The following is a 23,073-nucleotide window of genomic DNA, read 5'->3' on the forward strand; positions in this document are numbered from 1 at the left end:
GTAGGACAGAATGATTAAAATCAGTGTATTGTGGATGTACATATATTCACCAATGCTTGGCTGCTTTATTAAACTTGTTTTTTTATAACAGCAATCTGCCGATTTTATGGGAGGTTTGTGTTTTCTCAGGCAATGCTTTCATATCGAGCCAAAGAATCAACAGAAATGACTCAACTACCTCAAAGTTGTTAATACATTTATATTCTTCGAAATATACATTATAAATATGTTAAACAGAGACAGATTATGACTGCTACTTGTGTATCTTGAATGGCAAACAAAGCACCCTTTTTTTTGTCACAAGAAAGAAGCCTAAGGCCCTTACGAGGCCTCATTTAATTAACTTCCAGTACAAACATTTCTGCTCCTTTCAAATAATTGTAAAGAAACCAGTGCTAATGTAGGCCCTACATACATCTTGCAAAACATGCTTTTTCTGTTTCACTGAAAATATTAAAGCTTCATCAGATAAGTCTGAATAGTACAAACTTCCAAAATATATTTGCCTTTTAAAGATATCCTTAAAAACTGTTCCATGTTAAAAAAAAATTAATTTATTCTTTTTCACCTCATTAAAGCTAGAAGAAGCTTTAAGAAAACACAGTGTAAAAATGTAAAAATTGGCCTATTTTGTCTTATTTATTTTCAAAATGGAAAAAAATCAAAACAAAACAAATCCAAAACCAAATGAAAACCAGCCACATCAACAGCCATTTATTGATAAGATTGCATTCAAATTCAAGTTATTCATAGGAAAATAAAGTGCAAAAATATTTCACTCAAATCCAGCCCAAGAAAATGCTGCTGGAAATCAGAACCGAGGGACCAAATCAGTGGCACAAGAGCTGAACATCATTTGTCTTTGTATCTGCCTTCTTTATAAGTTGTCAGAAAGCTGAAGACTGTAAATAAAATAGTCTCAAAGACTCTATAGAGCTCTGCATGATCTCCTTGGAAAACAGAAGTGCTAAGCTTGCTCTGCAACTGACTATGGAGAACTGCTCAAACTTTTCTTTCCCTTTCCGGTTCATTGGCATAGTATGTGTTTGGGATACCTCCACTTTAAAGTACTTGGCCAAGATTTTTATTGATAATGGGAGTCACGACATAACCCTTACACATTGGTTGTATGTTCTGTAGATTCACTATAGAGAATTGCATATAGTTGCATATTTTGCAGCAGGTTTTTTTTGTTATTTTTGTTATCTGTCGCGGTATCACAGACATTCAGTAAAATCCATATATTCAAATAAAACCTATCTCATACCTACATTGAAAGGCGATATCAATTATGGCTTTTATTTAAAAATATATGACACTATTAAAAAAGTGAATATTCATAGTTGGAAGGATGAGTTTCTTGAATTGAAAAAACACACTAGTTTTCTCTCTAATATTGGAGAATATCATGTATAATGTAAAGTATTCAGTAAGATATGGCAGAATTGACTGCAAATCTCCGTAATACTTCATATTGGAGAAAGTGGTATATAAAAAAATAGATCACCAATAATCTAAAAGTTACAGCTGCTGCAGAGGCTAGTTATTCTGTTTTACAGCTGTTCTTTTGTATTGGGAAGAATGTGACACAAAATTAAAGCCAGATTAACATGACAATGGTCAGTAGGGGAAAAAAAACTAAAAATGTGGGCATTGCCTTTTGCTCATATTGAGATGGAGGTGGCGGTACACACTTAAACTAGTAGAGCTACACATAATAATTTCAGTAAGACAACACAGAATTGGCACATATATCCATGACTTGGTCATCAGATCTTATATGTGCAAAAATACTAATTTCATGCACACATATAAATGTATGTGTATATAGATCAAATGAGAATGGCAACAGCTGAAGTTGAAGTTGAGTAACGAGTTAACTGAGTTGCTCACTTGAGAAAGGGGATGACACTTTTATAAATACAAAAAGCTACGTATATTTACAGGATTTAACAATATTTTCTTGGAGTTTTAACTTTCAGTTTATAAATAAAATTTGACAAATTATGCCTTTTTTATTTGCAGCAGCAGAAGCAGCTTTTGATATTGCCCATGAAATAAAACCTGGGCATTCAGCTAAGATGAAGGCACTTGGCATTCCTATGGAGAAAGTGGAATACTGAAAACTGAGGCAAATATGGTAAATGTGCTGTTCTCACACTTGTACTGAGACTTTTCTTTCTAAAAGAGTCTAGTACTTCAAGAATGAACTTAATTATCCCTTCTTCACAAGACTGAGGTTTAAAGATAAGTGACAGGTTAAATGTAACTAATGGTGGATTTATAAACTACATATTATTAGGCAAAGATTTTGTTTATTTGCACAAACTATTTTGACATATTTGATAGTGTAACCTGGTTACTATGCCACAGCAAGCTGTAAATGATGGAGCTGATGTGCAACACAAAATGCTGACAAGGTATTCTAGAAATCTGATACAATCTTACAGTGGATAATAAATATTAGGACTTGTTAAGAACATACTCTTCTTCAAGAGTAACTTCCACTTTTTTCACTTGTTCTTGGATTGATTTTGCCTGCTGTTGAAGGGCCTGCTTGTTCTTTGAACCAAGCTGTATCTCAGAAGAACTCTTCACCAGATTCTCAGCCTGCACTGCCATTGCTTCAGTCTGTTTAGAAAGTTCCTGTAGGGATGCAAGACACATTAATACAACTATAAACAGTTCCGTATATTTGCACAAAAAGTATTTTTCCTCGATGTTTGTGGTTGGAAAAAGTATCTGTCTCCTATATGTATATTTTGAATGTGTAAATAGAATAACAAAGTTATTTTCATGTTGTATTTAGGAAATGTTCACTAGAGCAAACTAGCTTGAATAAATTTTAGCAAGGGAAAAAGTCCCAAAGTTTTTAATTCAACCAATCAAAATTTATTCTATAGCTCTTCAAGAAATTTGTGAATTGTGGAAGATTATGTTGTGGAGTCTTCTTCTGTGGAGACATTCCAAACCCGCCTTGACACATTCTTGTGCAGTCTGCTCTGGGTGTACCTGCTTTAGCAGTTGGGTTGGACTAGATGATCTCCAGAGGTCCCTTCCAACCCCAACCATTCTGTGATTCTGTAATATGCATCTTTATTTAAACTTTAGATGCTAACTTTTACAGAGAGGATGTTGCAGTATCTTGCAGCTTATAATCTCACTTTATTTAGCAACTATTTTCTGTCACAAACAGCAAATCCATACACTGGAACAATGGATGCTGAACATAACCAAGATACATACAGTTTAGTATCAGATTCACCAAAGGGTAAAAACAGCATGAAAAGCACGGCACTTAGGAAAGCAAGTCACTACTATTGCTTCTGTATTAGTAAATAAAATGGGCTGGAACAATTCTGTGTTACCAAGGGCAAGTGGCATGTTATGGTTTATGCCCATATTGTAGAAGTCTCTCCTTTTTTGTCCTCAGGACTAAAAGAGTGCTAGTTAGCATAGTCCACTTAACCTTGTCAAAGAACACACTAACGATGTTCATTTGCCAGGGCTTGACACTGTTTAGCTTATCATAATAGTATAGGTAATTACTGAGCACAACATGGGAAGTCTTCAAAATCATTTTACCTTCCATATGTGCGCTTCAGATGCAGATTTTGAGTAATTCTTCACGATCTTTTCATAAAATAACTTTTTACCTCCAAACAGTTTATGCATTCTCTAATTTGCATGTGCACTGGCATTAACAGGAAACGATCCAAAGACTGAAGGCAATTCGCTCAGTACATGTTAACAAGGAAGGCAGAAAGACATCATCTCAGTTCCTGTATTTCACAGATTGAATACCTTTGTCTGATCCAGTTCTGATGAGAGGCTCTCTAAACTGCTGAAGTTTAAGATACGTTCAAGGGCAGAGCTTGCTTGATTGAGATATTTTACTACTGTTTCTTTGTCTCTTTCAAACTGCTCCCATTTATTTATTGTGACCTACAAAAACAACAGACAGACAAACCAACCCAAAACAGAAACACAAAGACAAAAAGATTGCAGAGGTGAAAAAAATAATTTCATCGCAAGTTACTGAAGAAGGAAACGAAGAGAAAGACCTGACACAAAAAAAAAAAACAAAAACAATTTCTCCTGACATGCCATCTACTTTACAGATGAAACTGTTCTGAACCCAATAAAAGATTTCCCTTGCATGTTCACTCATTCATACTGCACTGTGCAAAAAAGCAGTGTTCTCTAAGGTGTCAGCAATATTTAAATCTTATTTTGAATGTACTATAAGAAGTCTGAAGTAATACATGCAGATGCTTATGCTTATGGTGACAGGTAGTCAACAATACCTAGAAGGATTTCCAAGTTCTCTAACTAAATAAATTTCTCTGTGCCTTTTTTTCTTCCTTCCTTAAATTTAGGATGACAGCATGTATTCCACACAGTAGTTGTGAAGATTATATTTGCACAGCATCAGGTGTTATTAATCCAATATTCAGCCTAAAGACTGTCAATTAAAAGGCAATGTCACCTTTAGTAACCAGGAGAGACAGTCCATTTAAAAATTAATTCACAGGTAAATTATTTAAAATATCTATTATGACTGAATAGTGGGGACTTCTAAACAAAATGCTGTTGCTTTATTAATTAAGAGGTATCCAGCAACTTTAAGAAGTTTTCATGAAGGTACTGATCATGAAAACCAAAGGACCAAGATTCAGGGGTGAGAAAGTTAGTTCAGACTTTTAACATTAAAAAATAAAAGATATTTTACTAAATTTAAAAAAAAAAAAAAAGGGGAAGAAGAAAGCATAGGTTTTTATTTCTACTTTCAAAGGACTGACCTGCAGTTGCTCTTCACGTTTCTCCATAGTCTGCTGCATGTTCTCCAATGTTCCTTCCAACTTCTGTAAATCTTCTTGCATTGTGCTGGGCAGTCCACCTTCAATCTGCAACTGTTTAGCTTGGGAAATCTGCTGTTGGACATCTTGCCTTTTCGCACGGAGTCTCCTTGTCCTTTGCTAAAAGGATTCATCCAACAGAAACAATTAGACTTTTTAGCTTCTTTGGGAAGCTGGCACAATGAAACCACTTTCTGCTTTTTCAGGGGTATGCAATGAGAGTAACAGTCACAGGGATAAACTGTGGCAAGTATCCTTGAGTCTCATATACTCATCAAGTGTACGCCTTGGGTTCCAAAATGTGTTAAGACACTCTTCCATACAAATTGCAGAGAAAGAGTGACAGCATGGCTATTTATCCAAAACAATATTTTAGAAACCAGAAGCCACAACAGTTGAGAAACTGCAGCAGCAGCCACAGGTGCACACATTCCTCATGATTGCCTGGAAGCATCCAGGTCTGCTCTGCACAGGCTGGAGCCTCAGGTTGATCAAAGCAATATATCAGCCTTCATCAGGGAGCAGAAGGCGCCTGGCCAAGTTGCATAACTCTTTCTTTGATGTGTTTTGCTTTGTAGCACCATCAGAAAGTCCTAAGACTACATGCCCTCTCTTTTCCTAATATGCCTGACTCATTACCAGTCTTGAAAGAATATGAACCTTAACTCAATAGCTACAATAGCTTTTACAAACACCGAAGAGTTTAGATAAGACAGAGATAAGACATCGTAGTGCCTCATCATACAATAAGATGTCTGACCTTACAGAAATAGATGTTAATATGAAATATCATGGCCAAACATTGACAGTAAATTATTCTTGTTTTTCTAGACTGGTGCAGGTCTCAAAGTTCATTTCCCATATTTGGCCTTAAACCCCATGATTTCTGCTCCATGCAATCCATTTGATTATTACTGTAGCCTACAGATGTTTTGATCTATTATTAGTGCATAAAAAGCCTCCTGTTCTGCTCCTACAAACTAGAAGCCAATGTGCCACTGCAGTAGCTATCTAGAGGAGGAGATGAGGCTAGAGGTTCATCTCCCCCTCCAGCATTTAGAGCTGAGGCCACAACGAAGCTGCTCAAGTCGAGAAATTTCCAAAACCAGGATTGGGACAAATTTACCATGATCAGATCTAACCTGCAAGCTTTAAAAAGGTAAAAAGAAAGAGACTACATTTTGCAGAGTACATTTACTCAAAATTTCAAGTAAATTAAGCCAGTTTTTCAGGTGTTCTATGCCCAAGAACCCCATGTGAAAGAGAATAATATACAACAAAAAGTTGAAAACCAAGTCCATCTTTGGGCACTTACATTTAAAAAAATGACTGTGTACTTTTTTCATTATAAGAAATCAATACTAGGCCATATGAGACCGTTTCCTTTATAAGTCTTTCAAGTTTAAATATAAAGAGTTCTGCTAATGGACATAACAATACTTAGTAATTACGTACATTCTACTTAAGAAATAAAAGGAATATGAACATGAGTAACTGCCTTACCTGATGATGAAGTAGTAGTTGCTGTGCTTGTAATAAACTCTCTGTATCCAGGATCTTTTCAGCCTCTGCTTGGGCTTCTTTAGAGTTGTTGATTAACTCTTCAATTGCACTTTTAACAACTTCTTTGTACTGGACACAGTCTCCAACAGTGTCTAATGTTTTTTCAATCTACAATTACGGATAACTTTAAGCATTTAATGTTGAAAGGCGCATTTACATTTTAAGGGCACACTTATATTTGGATTTATTTTTTTTTAAACATAGTAAATTGGCTAAACTATTTTTGCCGCCAGCATTCTTAACAGACACCCCTAACTTTACATTGAAAGAGCGACTGTAGACTTAAATCGTGACCAAGGAGACCTTTGTCCTGTTCAGCCATATTTCCTATTACATTGCAATATGGTAAATAGCTGTCTGTGACAGCCACTTATTTGTGATTGCTTAGAAAATACATGCTGTCCACACCCTTGCAAGCTAACCCAGATTGTGAAACTTTTGGACCTTTTAGAACAAAGCTCTCGTAAACCACAAATATATTAAAATGCCCTGTTGCCTTGGTTTTCTGGACAACAGTATGCAGGTTGTGCAATAGCCAGTCTCAGTTTGCAGAATTTTAGGAAAAAATATATTTATTCAACATATCAGAAAGTTCTTCCCTCTTTGTATGATTCAGCTAATTACTGGTAGCTCATTTCAAGTACAGGTTCTGTTTCTCAGACAGTTTGTGTGTTTTAAGGTTTTAATCATGAAGTATTCTAGAACTAAGAAACTCCTTTCTTTTCTTCCCCCCTTCCTTTCTTTCCAATCCATATTCACTTTGCAGAGTCATTCACATTCAAGCCATTCTCTTTCCTGTTATATAAATGTTTAGTCTTTACTCTGCAAAAAACATTGCTGAATTCTGGAAATATCCAGTATCAATCTTTGTCTAAACAGTCTCATCCATCTTGTCAACAAGCTGTAAATTTAGCTATAGAGAGTATTCAGACTTTTAAGCATCAGCAGTTTCTTAATCATAGCATAAAGTGCTGTCCTGGTTTTGTTAGACATCTCACGAGAGGGGCAACAAGAAACCGGTGATCAAGAAGCTGACCAACTGTGTATAACATTCCATTCACATGAATACTTCATATAAAAGAGGGAGATCACGAGGATCTCATCCCTTTTTCCCTTTTTCCTCATGGCTGACATTAGGAGAGGACCTTGGTGGTTGTCCCTTCGAACTGAGGCCTAGTGAGAGACTGAATCCAGCTCCGGTTGGCTACAGAGTCTAATCCAGGACTTTGGGTACTGGCTCTGCAGTTGCTGAGACTTTCAAGATTGGTTTTGTATATTTTGTATTATTTTCTCTATTCTTATTAGTAGCATTAGTAAAACATTTTTAATTTTTCCAACTCTCTTCTCTCTGTCCTTCTTTCCCTCTCGATCGCCTGTCCTTAGTGGGAAGGGGTGAGAAGGAGGGGCAGAAGGGGGAAGTGGGGTAGGGGAGAGGAGGTTAACAATACATCTGCCAGGGTTTGATTGTCACCCCGCAATCTTAACCCTCGACAAGTGCCATTTAGATTATACTTTTATATTCAAACCAAATTTAGACTAATTATTTTTTTGTTCGTGGTTTTTTGATTGGTGGTGTTTTTTTAAAAAAAAAAAACAAAACAAAACCAAACAACCTTCATGAACTTGTGATTCCCTTAGTTCTGACTTTTAGAGGAAACAAAAAACGAAAGTACTTTAATAATTAAAAAAAAAAAGTTATCTTAATTTTTTTGCAGTCACTTGGAACAGAACATTGTTTCCCCCAGATTTCCAAATACAGTTTTCACATCGTGGAAGTTTAAAGAAGTTTCAGTAAATACATGAAACTTTTTTACTTTTGGAACATCTACAAGGCCTCCACAGGAAAAGACATTAACTATGGACTTTGAAGTCTGAACTCTTTCTCTGCCTTGAATTTCTTTTTTTTCAAATAGATCCGTTCTGTCTTCTAAGTGTAATATATTCTAAGTTTCTTCTGATCTTTCTTTACACTGTGAAAACTTAGAGCAGTAAGCTCCCTGACATCCCATAAAACTCAAGGGTTCAGTGGATTCTAAGAGTTTTTGCTTCTTATAGGTTAAAAACTTCGCATTATTTCAGCAGTTACAGTATCTCATTATCATTCAGGTCTCAGAAAACTGCAGCCTTTTCCTGCAAATTCAGTGCATGATAGCTATCCTTAATAATTTGGAACTACCTCACAGTAGTTCCTGTATTATTTCAGCATAAAAGATGCATAAATGAAGATTAAGGTCAAATTCTACATGCATGAACTGATGTACATCGCAGTTTTGCCAATGTTCACTAAGAGCTGATATTTAGAAACTGATCTTTTGCCTCTAAAAACACTGACATTTTGATTCCAGAAACATTTACTACGGTGCTCTCCAATCCTGAAAAGGGAAAAGATCCATTATAATAGTATCAGTATTTTTTGCCTACTTTTCTCAAGGCTTTGCTACCCAGGAAGCAAAAATGAGGTTTTCAATGCTGAATGCTTGCAGTTTAATAAAAAAAAAACAGCAGGGAACTTATATTTGTAAAGCGATGACTGATGTCATTTCACATGACACTGTAAATGGAGAGTTCTTGTGTCTCTCATACTGTACCTCAGCCAGCAAATCTAGGAGTCCCTTGAAGTCACTGGAAAGTTTACGAAGCTCATCCTCTGTCCTTTTGGCCTCCAAATCAGGACATAATTCAGTCAAAACAGCAAGTCTAGATTTCAACCAGCTGTGATTTTCTCCTTGCTTGTTAATACGCTTCCTAATTTCCTATGGAAGAATCAAAATGTATTTTCTTCAAATAAACAAAATATATTAATGAGTGAAAGTAATGGTATCAGTTCAAAGATTAGTAGAGTAAATGTAGCACCTTTGTTAAATTGAAACACTAGACGTGTAGTATTTTTTTATTTGCATATCCTATCTGATTCTGTTCCAGTCAATGGAGAGATTCTTGCATTTCCTTCACAGACATTACTCCACTACTATTTATTACATTGTTCTTTAATGAGTACTCTTTCCTCACAAACTAGCAGATAGATATATAGTAGATAACACATACCTATTTTCCATATATTGATCAAATTTCTCAATTACCTTTTAAATCTTAAATGATGACTTTCTCAAACATAAAATTTCAAGTGGTATAAGGTTTTGTGTATTTTTTATTCCTTTTTAAATAGCTATCTTCCCCCCTCTTTTCACCCAGTAGTTCATTTATATTTTTGTGTCATTGCTAATGAGAAGTTGCCAGCAGTAAAACTTCATGAGTAAATCAGACCTTTGGAGCGGAAACACCCATTAAACGAAAGTCTATCTGCTTTATCAGGGTCATCCTAATTAAGTTTCCCTGCACAGTTAGCCTGCTCATGACTTTTACACAAACTCTTACAGTATTTGACATTCCTATTTTTGTTCCAACTATGTGAAATTAAAAAAAGAAATAAGGGTCAAGCTAGGTCTCAAGTGACACAATGAATTATTCCCTAAAACTAATTTAACCAAATGACTCAATCTTCAACTACTCTAACACTTCTGTTACCAGTCACCAATGCAAAAAATGAATGGTAGAATTATCTTAGCCTTCCTTGTTATACTATTGTAGAAGATAATTTTTATTACAGAAGCTTTCCCTAAATGTAAGACAGTAACTTGATTCTTCAAAAAGAACCAGTCCAGAAATTTTGATTTTTCTTTGCACAACACTTTTAACTCTGCACACAACAGGATGAGGGGTAAGCGTTTATTCTATGTGCTTCTATATTTTGGATGTTCTGAATATACAGGCAAAGGGACCTGCTATTCTCTAAAATATTAAAAGTAGGAACTTCTGCCACACTCTGCTACATGTGGAACTTTCTCCTGGAAATGCCTTTTTAATAATACCAGGAATCAGCAGAGCTACTGTAGTCTCCATTGTAAAACAGTTGCACTGCTTCAGAATACAGTTTCATCCAGAGTCCCAGCAGCAATGACCACAGCTTTGTTAGAATATAAACCAAGGGCTCACCCCCACAGATGCTTTAAATTGCTGGTATTTGGCAGTATCATTGACATTTCCCTTTATCTTCTTTAGCTCTCTTTCTGTTGATGAAATCCAATTTGCCAATTCAGAAAATCTGAAATAAAACATCACATAATGCAAACCCAGGAAACAAGTTAGACAAAAATTGTCAGTACAAAATGGTAACCTCTTAAATTTAAGCCCAAATTATAAAGTCCACTCAAAACCCCACTATAATTTGTGGAATTACTATATAAAGCACTGTTTTGGTTTGAACCTATCAACACAGCATCATTCTTAATGTGGTACTGATCTATGACAACATTTAGAGGAGTGATCACATAAGGTTCTACAAGACCCAGCTAGCAATTGAGCTGCCACCTGCTCTTATAGCCCTTCCAGGTGTCCAAGCGCTCTGTTAGTTTTATGTATGTGCTGTCTATCTGGGATTTGAGCTCCTTCAGGATTCGGTGGCTGCTTTCCAATGTAGCCCTCACTGGATCAGAAACTGGCAGTTTTTGGCACAGTTCTTCAATCCGTTGTAGCCTTTTCTCACACAGATGATAAGGTCCCTTGTCACCAAAGAACAACTGATGGGAGACAAAGCAGAAAATTCAAGTAAAATACAAATGGATAGAAATCACAAAGCATATCTATATATTTGTTATAAACCACAGTAAGCTCAAATCAAAATTTTTGTTAAAGGCCCCAAGGACCGATCTCATTTAGTTGTGCATAGAGTGTTTGGTGGCTTAGAAGTTGGTTGGACCTTTTATTTGTTACTGACATCAAAATGTATTTCGGTAAATGCCCATGTGGTGGCATATAATTCATACCATGTGTTCCTCGATCATTCTTTCATTGTCTTCTCTTGATAACACCTTGTTCTGACGAGCTAATTCAGCTTTGCACTCTTCTACTGTAACCAAAAACTTGCTTTTCTGTACTTCAATCTTCAAGTGGATCAAATGATATGGGGCTTCTGTTTGAAGATCCTACACACCCACCAGGGCAATAAACAAGCACAGAGATAAAACACTAGTCCCACTATCTCAGTGTGATGTTACTACAAATAAATTGTCTAAAAGTCGCTAGTACAGAAAATAAAGAATATATATGCATGAAAAGATGGGGGTTTCTCCATATTCATTTGAGTAAATAAAGCAATGCTGTTACTAATATCTCTTAGATATATCATAAGGTCACAAGTTCTTCTGGACCAGAATATGCATGTATAAGGTAAATTAAAAAGACATCTTGATTCTTGGTAAGATACAACCAAATATTTCCTTTATAAAACAATAAAACAATAATAGTAAAGCTGCTTCCAGAGGTTCCTGTTTGCATGCTAGTGAGGAAACCACTCATTCATCACTCCAGCTTTGACCTGTAACATTGAACTGATAGCCTGATCTCTTACAAATTTGTTTTATTAGGGTTGAGAAAGTAACTGCAATCATCCAGTATCAGCATAAAGTAAGAGAAGTTAGCACCTATTCTCAACAAATATTCTTAACAGAGGTATACAGAAGTATCATTATGTCTGTATGTGGAGCTTTCATGATTAATTTCTCACATTTCTTGACTTTTGAGCACTCTGCTCAACAGGGTTTTTTCAAGAGGGTATTTGTAGGTGTAACTGTATCTAATGCTGTAAAATACTTTTTTTTTTTCCCCCGCAACTGCACAGGAAGCCAAATAATACAACTTATTTTATTTCATTTTTTTTAACATAAAGGTAATGCAGAAACATTCTGAAGTTGAGACTCACAATTTCCACAGATATCATTGAGTGTAACTAACCTTCCACTGTCTATGGAGTTTTCGCACAGCTTCCTGCAGGTTGTGTTGCTCTTGTTCTGGGAGAATGTCAGTAAGTTCATCACATGCTTTCAGAAAGGCATTTAGGACTCTCTGATCCAACTGGTTAAAGAATTCCTGAAGTCGAGGTGGAAAGTGGGCAGGTGAGAAGATGAAGCTGGTTATTGATATGGTAGCCTGCCAATATGCAGTTCCCCAGTACACCCTTTAAGTTCCAAGGTTAATTCTGCTGCATTGAAGAATTGAAGTTTGAGCTAAGGAAAGAACTACTTCTAGCTATTTAAAGTCCGTCCAGCAAATTAATTTACTCTCAGTCAGTACACTGAGATTTAAAAGCTACATGCATAAGTAATGGTTATGATACAGACACATCTGGAAAACAAAGCAGCGGATGCATAAGACTGCCAAACTGTAGTGCCCTCACTCCCAGCGGTTCTACTGGCAAAACCGACCCTAATTTCTACAGAGTTTTCCCTGTTAACCTTCTGGTTCCTTACATGCATCAGTAAGAGGAGTGATCATTTTTCCTTCTTGTTTTTCAATCTTAACATTAGTTTGACCTGATCTGTATAACTTCTATACGTGAAAGAAATCCACATCAATTTTAAAATTAAGTAGGTTTTTCACTTGTATGTCATGCACTCAAAGATTTCCATGAGGAAGGTCAGAGAATTTACTCACGCTATGTTTCCTGAGAAGTTCTTCAGGATTTCCTTTTTCTTTTAAGCAACAATTGGCAATCTGTATTACTTTCTCCAGTTCTGCTCTAGACTCCTCAAATTTCTTCATCAAACGGCTATTTGCTTCTATGTTTTTTCTCCAGTCACCAGCTTTCCTGACCATATTCTGAGTTATAAGCAAAGAAAATGAGCTGCCACTTTCTCACTGTTTTTTATTTGCTCTCTTTTACCATGATCTTACAAAAAAAAATGCAGTTGATTGCCGTCACTCTCTCAAATATACGCCGTTCACAAGAGCTTCTCCATTTCATGCTCCCGTTTTTCCAATTTTTAATACTTATATGAAGGCTTGTGCTAATGTCATCCTTCATTCAAATAAAAATGGATACCCATCTAATATTGATGTGTCTGATACCATCAGAATGCCTCTGCCATTTGGGTAGTGCTTCTTTCCTAAAGCCTGCTTTTAAATGTAAAGCATCTGGTATGGCTAAAAGCTTGCCATTCCATTTTTTCCCAATAGCAGACTACCTCCTCTACATGACTCTACATGAAGGTGGTTTGACTGATGGATCCAACCAGTTCCATGCTACAGGTCTTCTGACCTGGAGGAGGTTTGTATGATTATCATGCTAGTAGGCCAGGTAAGCAACCAGGCAGAAATCCGCTAAAAAGAAAGCAAATTTTGTGGTTTAGTTGCTGACCTAAAATCCTCTTGTTTTGAAGCCTTAGTCACAGCTCTTCGTTATTCTGCTTTGTAGTCTGTCCCAGCACAATTCCATAAGCAAGTAACAAAATTTACCAGGGGAAATGAACAGTTCACCAGTTCAGCTGCAGCAAGGTAATTCCAACACTGCTTACTCGCCATATACTTATCATACCATCCTCACTGATTACAAAACTCAGTGTAAGGAATTGTAACGGCTTTCTACGGTGAGCTCATGAAATCTGTAGTTCTCAAACATCTTGCTAAGCCTTTTTAAAGTTTCCTGATAAAAATATGTGTATAGTAACAGAATAATATAGGAATGTATTTACATCAGAAAATGCCAGTTTCTGGATCCATAAATATTTTAACTCTGGGTATGCCACATTTTGTATGCTTATGCCAAATTGCATGGCTTTTTTTTCCTAACACGAAAAGTGATAAATCACCATCCATCTTCACAGAAACAGAATAAGTAACATTTAACATAGTAACATGGATACAACTGTATCTGCTTCTGTTACTATAAGCTAAACTTAAATTAATTATTTCTAAATTGTAAAACTAAACCCACATGTCTTTAAGTGCAACCCACAAAATACAATATAAATTTTGAAAACCACCTTGCAGGGACAGGTCTTTACTGCTGGATGATTTTCTGTAGCTTAAAATTCAGTTTAGATAGCCTCATACTGAACAATAATTGCCTGAAAGCAAATTTCATAGAACTCAACATCTGGAGATCTGACTCCAAGAAAAGGGTTAATTTCATGCTCACGTGGCGGGGGGGGGGGGGGTGTGTGTGGGGGGGGGAGGTAGACTGGAGCTGAGTAAGCCCCAAAATGTCAGCATGGCTAATAATAACATAGATCTCTACAGATAAAGGGAACTGTAGCCCAAAGTACATATCTTTACATTAACAAAAACATATATGCAACTTTCTATATTCACAATCCACTGCACTGTCTGAGGAAATACAATGCTCAGCAATAGTAGTATTTGCAAAAGTTTCCATCTTCCACGTTTTGTGTGAAAGGGGATATATGGCAATATAGGAGCAAATAATTAGCCAAGATGACAATATCAGGAGAAACAAACACCAGTGCAGCCCTAAAGGTTGGATTTCAGGTGCCTTGTTCCAAAGGAGACTGAGAGGTGTGAAAGCTCTCCTTAAATCCCTGGATCCTCTGAGGCAGGGTCACCTCTGAACAACTGTATGGAGAACATGATCATCAGCCTCCTGACCACTTATAACCTAATACAGATAAATTCTTAATTAATGCCTCGACATCAGGAAGGAGAGCTCTCTAGGACAGTAGCTATGGAGTGATGAAATGGAGATCCGATACGATGGATAATCTGTATATGAACAAGTTTTCAAAAAATATGCACCAAGGCATGACGTAATTACCTGAAAAGTGATCTGAACTTGTGTAACTTTCTTCTGAAATGTTGACTGATGGAAATGCTGTAACACTTCACTAGAAGCCACACACTGCAGGATACTCTGACTATTTCTCTCAATCAAGGACAAATCCTTCTTGCAGTTTTCTTGATAAGCTACCAAATCCTGAAAGAAAAAAACATATATCCACCCTGGCCAGGAACAAAGGAGAGAAAAGTTTGGCAAAATAACAGGAAGATATTTTTTGACAACAAGAACAAAAGGGACAAGGTCAAAGCATCACAACAAACAGACCACACGAAATGTTATATGGAATAGCACAGACCACACAACTTTCTCCTTGTATCCAGAGTTCTGTACCCAAATAGAGCTCTAGCTATTGATAAAAAAAGACACAGACACACACCCAAGCCTTTCAGGTAATTTTAGAAAATGCAGGTCAATACATTTTTCTGTGATTTGACTTCATGGGTTGTGTATATTTATTGCATAACTGTAAGTAGGTAGCAGTGAAAGCAACAGACATAAGAATGACAACTCTTAGTAGCAGGCTGAGATGTTAACCTTTCTTGCCTTTCAACAAATTAACCTTTCACGTCAGCTATTGGAATTTAGATTTCATTATTAATGGCATTAAGTAATGAGAATTACACCTTTTTTTTTTTTTTTAATTAAAAAAAAAGAAGGGGGAGAGAAGAAAACATGCATGTAGTTACACAGGATGAAAAAAAGGTTTAAAAAAATTCTGCAGTGAGGAAACTGCTCTGCTATGGAAGGAACGCTGTATTCCTCAGAACAAATCTCTGTTTACTCTCTCATCAGCAGAAAGCAGCACCCTCCATATAACTGAGGAGATTTTGGTTCCCTGGTTGGCAAGTAATTCCAGAAGAAACATGTCTTTTTATTTTACCATTCTGGGTCAGTTTAACCTTCAGAAGCAGAGGAAAGAAGCAATTTCTTGAGCTGCTCCTTAACCTGCAGGCCAGACAAGTCACTCAGATGGTGTTCATAAATAGAATGGGCTTTAGTCAGGAAGATAAATGGACGGGCTTGATTCAAGATCACCAGATCATTTTTTACCCAAATACAATCAAAGCTTGAAGTCACTGCAAGAGAAGACCCTTCTTGCTGAATTATTGGGCTGATCTCCAGCATGATTACAGGCTTGGACAAATTTTATGTATATTTAGATAGATAGATAGATAGATAGATAGATAGATAGATAGATAGACAGACAGACAGACCGATAGATATACACACATAAAATGAAATTTATTTTTTCTATTTTTTTTTTCTTTTGCAAAGGACTTTAAACAGTTTTGAAAGATTTCAGCTTCCCATAAAAACCAATTTAATTATACCACCTGTCAAATCCAACTCCAATGAAATGTGAACATCAATTTTGAGGGACTAATTCTAGGCTATATACCACATACACAAGGATAAATCCCACAATCCTCATATTTCTGTTTACTTTTCCAAGTGAGTTCTGACTAGCACTTAATTCCTCCAGAATGAAATGTTTATTGGTCAGATACAAAAGTTAATGTTCTACTACAATGCACTTCAAAGAAAAAACTTCCATGCTTCTAAGAAACTTCCATAATTGTCCAAGAAAACCTAGGGAAGCTCCTGGTCATGTTATTTCATCTGATTAATAAAAAAAACAATGTATTTCTGATACTTCAGTCCAATTTCCACAAGATTAAAAGAAAAAAAAAAAATCTCACATTTATTTCTTGGATTGAAACCACGGGCACTAGGAGGGAACACAAGTTTCAGTCTTTTTATGTTTATGCCTAGAGTTGACTTTAGGATAGGTTATGTTCATTGCCTGAATATGAAGAAACATTTGCTCAGCTTACCAAGTTGCAATTCAATTTCCTGAAAAATTTATTGTAAATATTCAGAGGCAGCAGATCTTTATAAGATGTTTTTGAAACTTACTTGTGCTTTTTGTTTAAGAACAGTTGTAGGTTGTGCTTCAGGATCCAGGATAGAAATAATTTCATTGACTTTTTCAAGAGATTCATAAAAATGCGTGATTTGTTTCTCCAGTTCTTCCAGTGGAGACAGCAGATGCTGGCATTCATACAGCAGGGCACAGGAATACTCCTTAACCTTTTTGTCATTTTAAAGAAAACAAATAATTACAAAAAGTTGTAAAATCCAATAAATAGCAGCTTCCTCTGCATGTGGGTTTATATATTTGCTACCTGCCTCTTTTAAGATAGACCAATGCTGATCCTGCATTACTTCTAAAGAAAACAATATTCAATTTAAGGATGGTAGTCCTAAAGACTAGAAAAAGTAACATTTCTCCATCCTGAACTCAATCTTTTGTTACTATAAATATATATCCAGTGGCCAATGGCACAATGTCTGGATGGACAACGGTAACAAGTGGTGTCCCTCAGGGGTCCCCGCTGGGACCAGTACTGCTTAATATCTTCATCAATGACATAGACAGTGGGATCGAGCACACCCTCAGCAAGTCTGCAGATGACACCAAGCTGAATGGTGCAGTTGATATGCCTGAGGGATGAAATGCCATTCAGAGGGACCTGAACAAGCTTGAGAAGTAGGTCCATGAGAACCTCATGAGGTTCAACAAGGCCAAGTGCAAGGTTCTGCATCTGGGTCGGGGCAACCCCACAGTATCAATACAGGGTGGGTGATAAACGGATTGAAAGCAGCCCGGCCGAGAAGGACTTGGGGGTACTGGTGGATGAAAGATGGGACATGAGCCAGCAATACGTGCTTGCAGCCCAGAAGGCCAAGTGTATCTTGGACTGCATCAAAAAGAGTATGGCCAGCAGGTCAAGGGAGGTGATTCTGCCCCTCAGCTCTACTCTGGTGAGACTCCACCTGGAGTCCTGTGTCCAGCTCTGGTGTCCTCAGTACAGGAAAGACATGGACCTGCTGGAGAGGGTCCAGGAGGAGGCCATAAAAATGATCAGACGGCTGAAACACCTCTCCTGTGAGGACAGGCTGAGAGAGTTGGGATTGTTCAGCCCGGAGTAGAGAAAGTTCCAGGGAGAACTTATGGCAGCATTTCAGTAATTAAAAGACTATAAGGAAGATTGGGACAGACTTTTTAGCGGGGCCTGTTACGACAGGACAAGGGGTAATGGTTTTAAACTAAAAGAGAGGAGACTGAGGCTAGACATGAGGAAGAAATTTTTTACAATGAGGCTGGTGAAACACTGGAACAAGTTGCCCAGAGAGGCAGTAGATGCCCCATCCCTGGAATCATTCAGGCCAGGTTGGACGGGGCTCTGAGCAACCTGATCTGGTTGAAGATGTCCCTGCTCATTGCAGGAGGGTTGGATTAAATGACCTTTGAAGGTCCCTTCCAACCCAAACTATTCTATGATTTGCTCAAGTGCATATATCTGAGCATTTATATAGATGAGTTTACTATTTATTAGTTCAACAGTCAACAATGTCTAGTAGAAAAAGTATTCTGCAACCTTGCTCAGCTGCTCTTTGATCCTTGTCAAAGTTCCAAGCATTTCATTCACTTCCTCTTGGGAAACTTCTTTTGTAACAAGTTGAGTTGTTCTTGTAAGCATTTTGTACTGAGTTTCCATTGCAGGCAATTTCTGCTTAATATTCTGAAACAAATGTTTCAAAAAAATATTTCAACAATGGCATTTATGCATTAATGGGAGATACAAGTCTCATCTCAAGACATAAAATACATATATTCCAATAATTAATTGTTTTCATTGTTCATTATAGTGAATAATGGACTGTATTTCAAATGCATGAAAACTGTGCCAAAGGGTATCAGTCAGCTCAACTGAATGTGATTTGAAACTACACAGAAAGAAATCTCCAGATGGACAGTGTTTTGGAAATGTCACTCAAAGTTATTTATATCAGCTACAGTAGATATTATACAAAAAAGCACAACTGTTTTTAAAAAATAGCATAATAGTGGAAATGTATACTAAAATAATTTTATGGTCTCAGAATTAAATAGGACTAGTTTCACTCTTATGAAGGAGAAAGAAAGGAATGGAAGGAAGACACTTACTTCTAACTCTTGTACAAACATTTTGACTTCAAGGAAAGACACTTCTACAGGGGCTGAAAGTTTCTTATTGCTTCCGTCAATAAAAGCTGTCAAATGAGCAACACCATCCAAGTATTCCTTCCTCATTTTGTCTAGCTCATCTGCTCGAGCATACTAGGAAAATGCAAAGTATAACAAAAAAACAAAAACACCCCAAATTAGATGTCTGTCAATTAGGTAATGACTTAAGGGAATTAGCATGTTTACAGTCTGTTTGTTGGAAAAAGCACATTCAACAAAATACAAGATACTAAGAACTGATCTTCCAAATTCATTAGACACTAATCATCTGCATTAGTTTTGAAAGTGCTGTTACTAAAAAGAACAACATTCATACAAGAGGTCAATCTTTTTTAAGGTTTCGATCATTCACGGTATGCCAGACTAATTTGTTTCTAACCTAGAATCAACATCTGAATTCATTTCTCATTACCAACAGTATCAATTCTGAAAATTCAGCAAAGAGAATAGAATAGGAAAAGCCTAGGAAAGCTGATGGATAAGGTAATTTCAATGAAAGAACTGCTGGCTGGAGGAAGGCTAAACATTAGAATGAGCTGTATGACAGAACTGGTGAAAAGCCAGTGAGTAAAACCATATCACAACATATGAAAGAATCTGTATAAGTAGGGGTAGGGACATTTATGTCCTGGGCATTACTGTTTCCATAGTGAATCACCTTAAAGATCATCAGTAAACAAAACCTGAGAGCATTCTAGTCAACAGTTTGGAAGAGCTACAATAAAAAAGGGGCAATCACTATCTGCTTTTTCAGTTTAACTTGACTGTAATGGTAATAATCAAGCCAGTAAAAAAAAAAACAAAACAAAAAACAGCAGATCCAGCATCTTCAAGTAGTCCACTGGTATTTAAAATCACTGGAATGGGAAAATATCATTAGATGTATATTGACCATAGCAAAAATATTTCCTAATGTGTTTATGAGGTGTGAAACACTTCTGTGTAATTTTATCTCATCTTCTCTTTGCTTTTTAAAGAGCAAATACAGAAACACCACTTCTTTTTCCAATCAGTTGAATCTCTTCCATGAGATAAAGAGTAGGTGTTTTTCATTTATTATCACTGCCTCCTTGTGCACTAGATAGGAAGTAATGTTTGACTGATTTGGGGAAAACATTTAGTTAATTAACTTGCATTGTACCTGCTTATTGATGCAGTAGTATAACTGAATGCAATTTTCATTAAAGAGTAATAAAAATATTCATTTTCACTATTTTCACTCTTTAGTTTTACAGAGTTTACAATAACATTAGCTACTTAAACCATATAATATTCTTCAAAGAATGGTAGCGGATATGCGTAAATAATATTCACTGTATCAAGAACATAAAGAAAAACTGCAGATCATACTAGCTGAAAATGTCCAAAAATAAAAAGCTATATACCCCAAAAGATAAACAAAGGAATAGCCCTAATAAAGTCAACTGCTGTCAGAGATTGATTTCTAATTTAAATAATGCTGAACAGTTAGGCACTTTAGTAAGTTGTTCTATAGTCCTGCTAGTGGAACAAATCTGTCTTGCTTGCATGGAAATGATGAAATAAATATTTAAGAGTAACATGCGCAAAACCACATACCTGCTTAACTTGCATAAATAATTCTCTCCATCTTCCATTAAGTAAGAGGAGCTGCTGTTTGAGGTCTCTGGAAATGGTCTCATCACATGTTTCAATTAGAAAATTACCAGCATCATTCATGGCTGTGTGCTGTTGGATCCAATGAGGTAAATGGCGGAAGAAATCCTGAAAAACAAAATAAAAACACCTTCCTGAAACCCTTTCAAATAGTCTTTACCTTAAAGCATGAAACTAGAATTTAATCACTAGCTAGTGGCTTGATAAAACTCTTTGAACAATCATCCTCTGAAGCTCTTCATACGAGATATTAGATATTAAAATCATGAATATAAACTATGGAATTAAAAATTACCACCAGTTTACTTACAGCTCATTTCACTCCAATGAGTAACTTCAGTTAAACTAATGGAACTCCTCCTTAAGAGAAAGTTCCATAACAGAAAACAGTTTTAGGACTCCTCTAATTTCTGTCTTGTCCTGAAGCGGTATGGGCTGATATAGTAACCTGGGCCATATACAGACTGTGGAGAGATTCTGTGAACCATCTGCATCTTTCTGGGGTCTGGCATCCCAGAAAACCTAAGAGGACTGATTCATTATTGTTGCTTCCTCCTATCTCAGAGAAGATGAGTGGGGAGGGAAAAGGAATGGCTGTCACTGATTATTTTCCCCGTTCCAGTGCAGCAGCCTAAACATCCCAGCCACAGTGTCAAATGCTTCTGTGCATTTTGTAGACAGGTACAAAGACCAGCCCACTCCTTTCCTTTTTGCTCTTCAAGAGGGTGGGAAATTGTTCTTGAGGCAGGTATCTCCAGACACTGACTACAGCTATACCAGTAAACAGAACAGGATCAGTCACTGTCCCACCATTGTCCACATCTTCTCTGACATGGTTTTGGCTTGTCCCTGCTATGCTCCTCCAAACCATCCACAATTCAATGGACAACATGTGGCCAGGACTGTTCCCAATAGACTGAATCATGAGGCCACCTTTGTTCAGGGGAGAAAGAGTAGCCACAAGTTACTTACATAAAACACAAGAAGCTAAAATCAACCTGATCAGCTGAGATCATCCTTCCTGCTCAGTAATGATAACTGTTGGTATTTATATTATACCAGTCTACTGAATTATTTTCACAGCTTTATTTTTATTTAAAAACTGTTTTCCAGTATTTTACATCAATTTAAATTAACAAACTGTCATGTAACTTGAAATGCTCACTCCTGACCTGATGTCAGTTTGTTATCTTACAAGCTATGAAAACCATACTTTGGTGTTGAGAGCTGGGATTGGGTAGAAATGTAGCACCTATTAAGTGAAGTATTATTCCAGTCAATCTGGGTCATTATTGAAGCTTCACAAACAAAACTCACTGCTTCTGTACTCTAATATTAGAACAGAAAAAAAAAAAAAAGAGACAGCAAAACTATCTTTATGACTGCATGTCCCCAAAAGAAACTGTCTAAAAGATTCCTAAAACACCAGGGAAATGGATTAATTACTTACCCATCAAACACATATTAATAATGTTGGCTTGCGAAGGCAACTAATATGGAAATCTGACATCTGTGGTAGGACAAATCAGTGGAAAAAATAATTTTCTTTAAGTGTCTCCATACACAGCACATGACTATGCACTTTGGTGTTAAAAGCTGTGTTCGTCTTTGAGCGAACTGTGTAACATACTTATCTCTGAGTAATACCGCTGCCCTATATTCATGCCAAAGATGCTTCTGACCATGTTATCACAGATGATGCCTTTCTTCATTGCGTGTTCAGTCAGGAGATTATGATATGGTGGCAACTACAGAGATGTAGTGGGACAGCTCACATGACTGGAATGTGGTCATGGATGGCTATGTCCTTCTCAGAAAAGACAGACCAGCAAGGCGAGGTGGTAGAGTTGCTCTTTAGTAAGACAGCAACTACAATGTATTGAGTAGTGTCCAGGGGCAGATGAGGAGCGAGTTGAGTGTCTGTGGTTGAGAATTAAGGGGCAGGGTGGCAGGGGCGATACTGTTGTGGGTGTCTATTACAGGCCAAGAGATCAGGGTGAGGAAGTTGATGAGGCCTTCTACAGACAGCTGAGAACAGCCTGACAGTTACAGGCCCTGGTTGTCATGGGGGATTTTAACTACCCTGATGTTTGCTGGAAGGACTACTCAGCCAGCCATCCACAGTACAGGAGGTTCCTCCAGTGCATTGATGATAACTTTCTGATGCTTCGTTAAACAGGGAACTGATGGGCAAACTCAAGTGGAAGAGTAGAGTTTACAGATCATGGAAGGAGGGGCTGGCCACGTGGGAAGAATATAAGGCTGTTGTCAGAGGATGTAGAGAGACAACTAGGAAAGCTAAGGCCTCCTTAGAA

The 23,073-nt window shown here is 36.9% G+C and overlaps 1 protein-coding gene across 3 annotated transcripts in view; it reads right to left on the bottom strand.

Annotated features, from left to right (window-relative positions):
• SYNE1 (spectrin repeat containing nuclear envelope protein 1) overlaps positions 1-23,073 on the bottom strand; it is a 300,424-nt gene that overhangs the window by 182,913 nt on the left and 94,438 nt on the right. For all 3 annotated transcript variants that reach the window (XM_071806433.1, XM_071806432.1, XM_071806430.1), the window contains 15 exons: positions 20,702-20,866; positions 19,064-19,216; positions 18,495-18,638; positions 16,969-17,142; positions 15,028-15,186; positions 12,912-13,076; positions 12,213-12,347; positions 11,246-11,404; positions 10,791-10,999; positions 10,416-10,524; positions 9,011-9,175; positions 6,363-6,530; positions 4,803-4,979; positions 3,805-3,945; positions 2,486-2,646 (listed from right to left, as the gene is read on the bottom strand). In XM_071806433.1, the coding sequence (XP_071662534.1) occupies positions 2,486-2,646; positions 3,805-3,945; positions 4,803-4,979; positions 6,363-6,530; positions 9,011-9,175; positions 10,416-10,524; positions 10,791-10,999; positions 11,246-11,404; positions 12,213-12,347; positions 12,912-13,076; positions 15,028-15,186; positions 16,969-17,142; positions 18,495-18,638; positions 19,064-19,216; positions 20,702-20,866 (2,384 nt within the window). The remainder of the gene's footprint in view (positions 1-2,485; positions 2,647-3,804; positions 3,946-4,802; positions 4,980-6,362; positions 6,531-9,010; positions 9,176-10,415; positions 10,525-10,790; positions 11,000-11,245; positions 11,405-12,212; positions 12,348-12,911; positions 13,077-15,027; positions 15,187-16,968; positions 17,143-18,494; positions 18,639-19,063; positions 19,217-20,701; positions 20,867-23,073) is intronic.

This window comes from Patagioenas fasciata, chromosome 3 (genome assembly GCF_037038585.1).
Source record: "Patagioenas fasciata isolate bPatFas1 chromosome 3, bPatFas1.hap1, whole genome shotgun sequence".
Taxonomy (NCBI): domain Eukaryota; kingdom Metazoa; phylum Chordata; class Aves; order Columbiformes; family Columbidae; genus Patagioenas; species Patagioenas fasciata.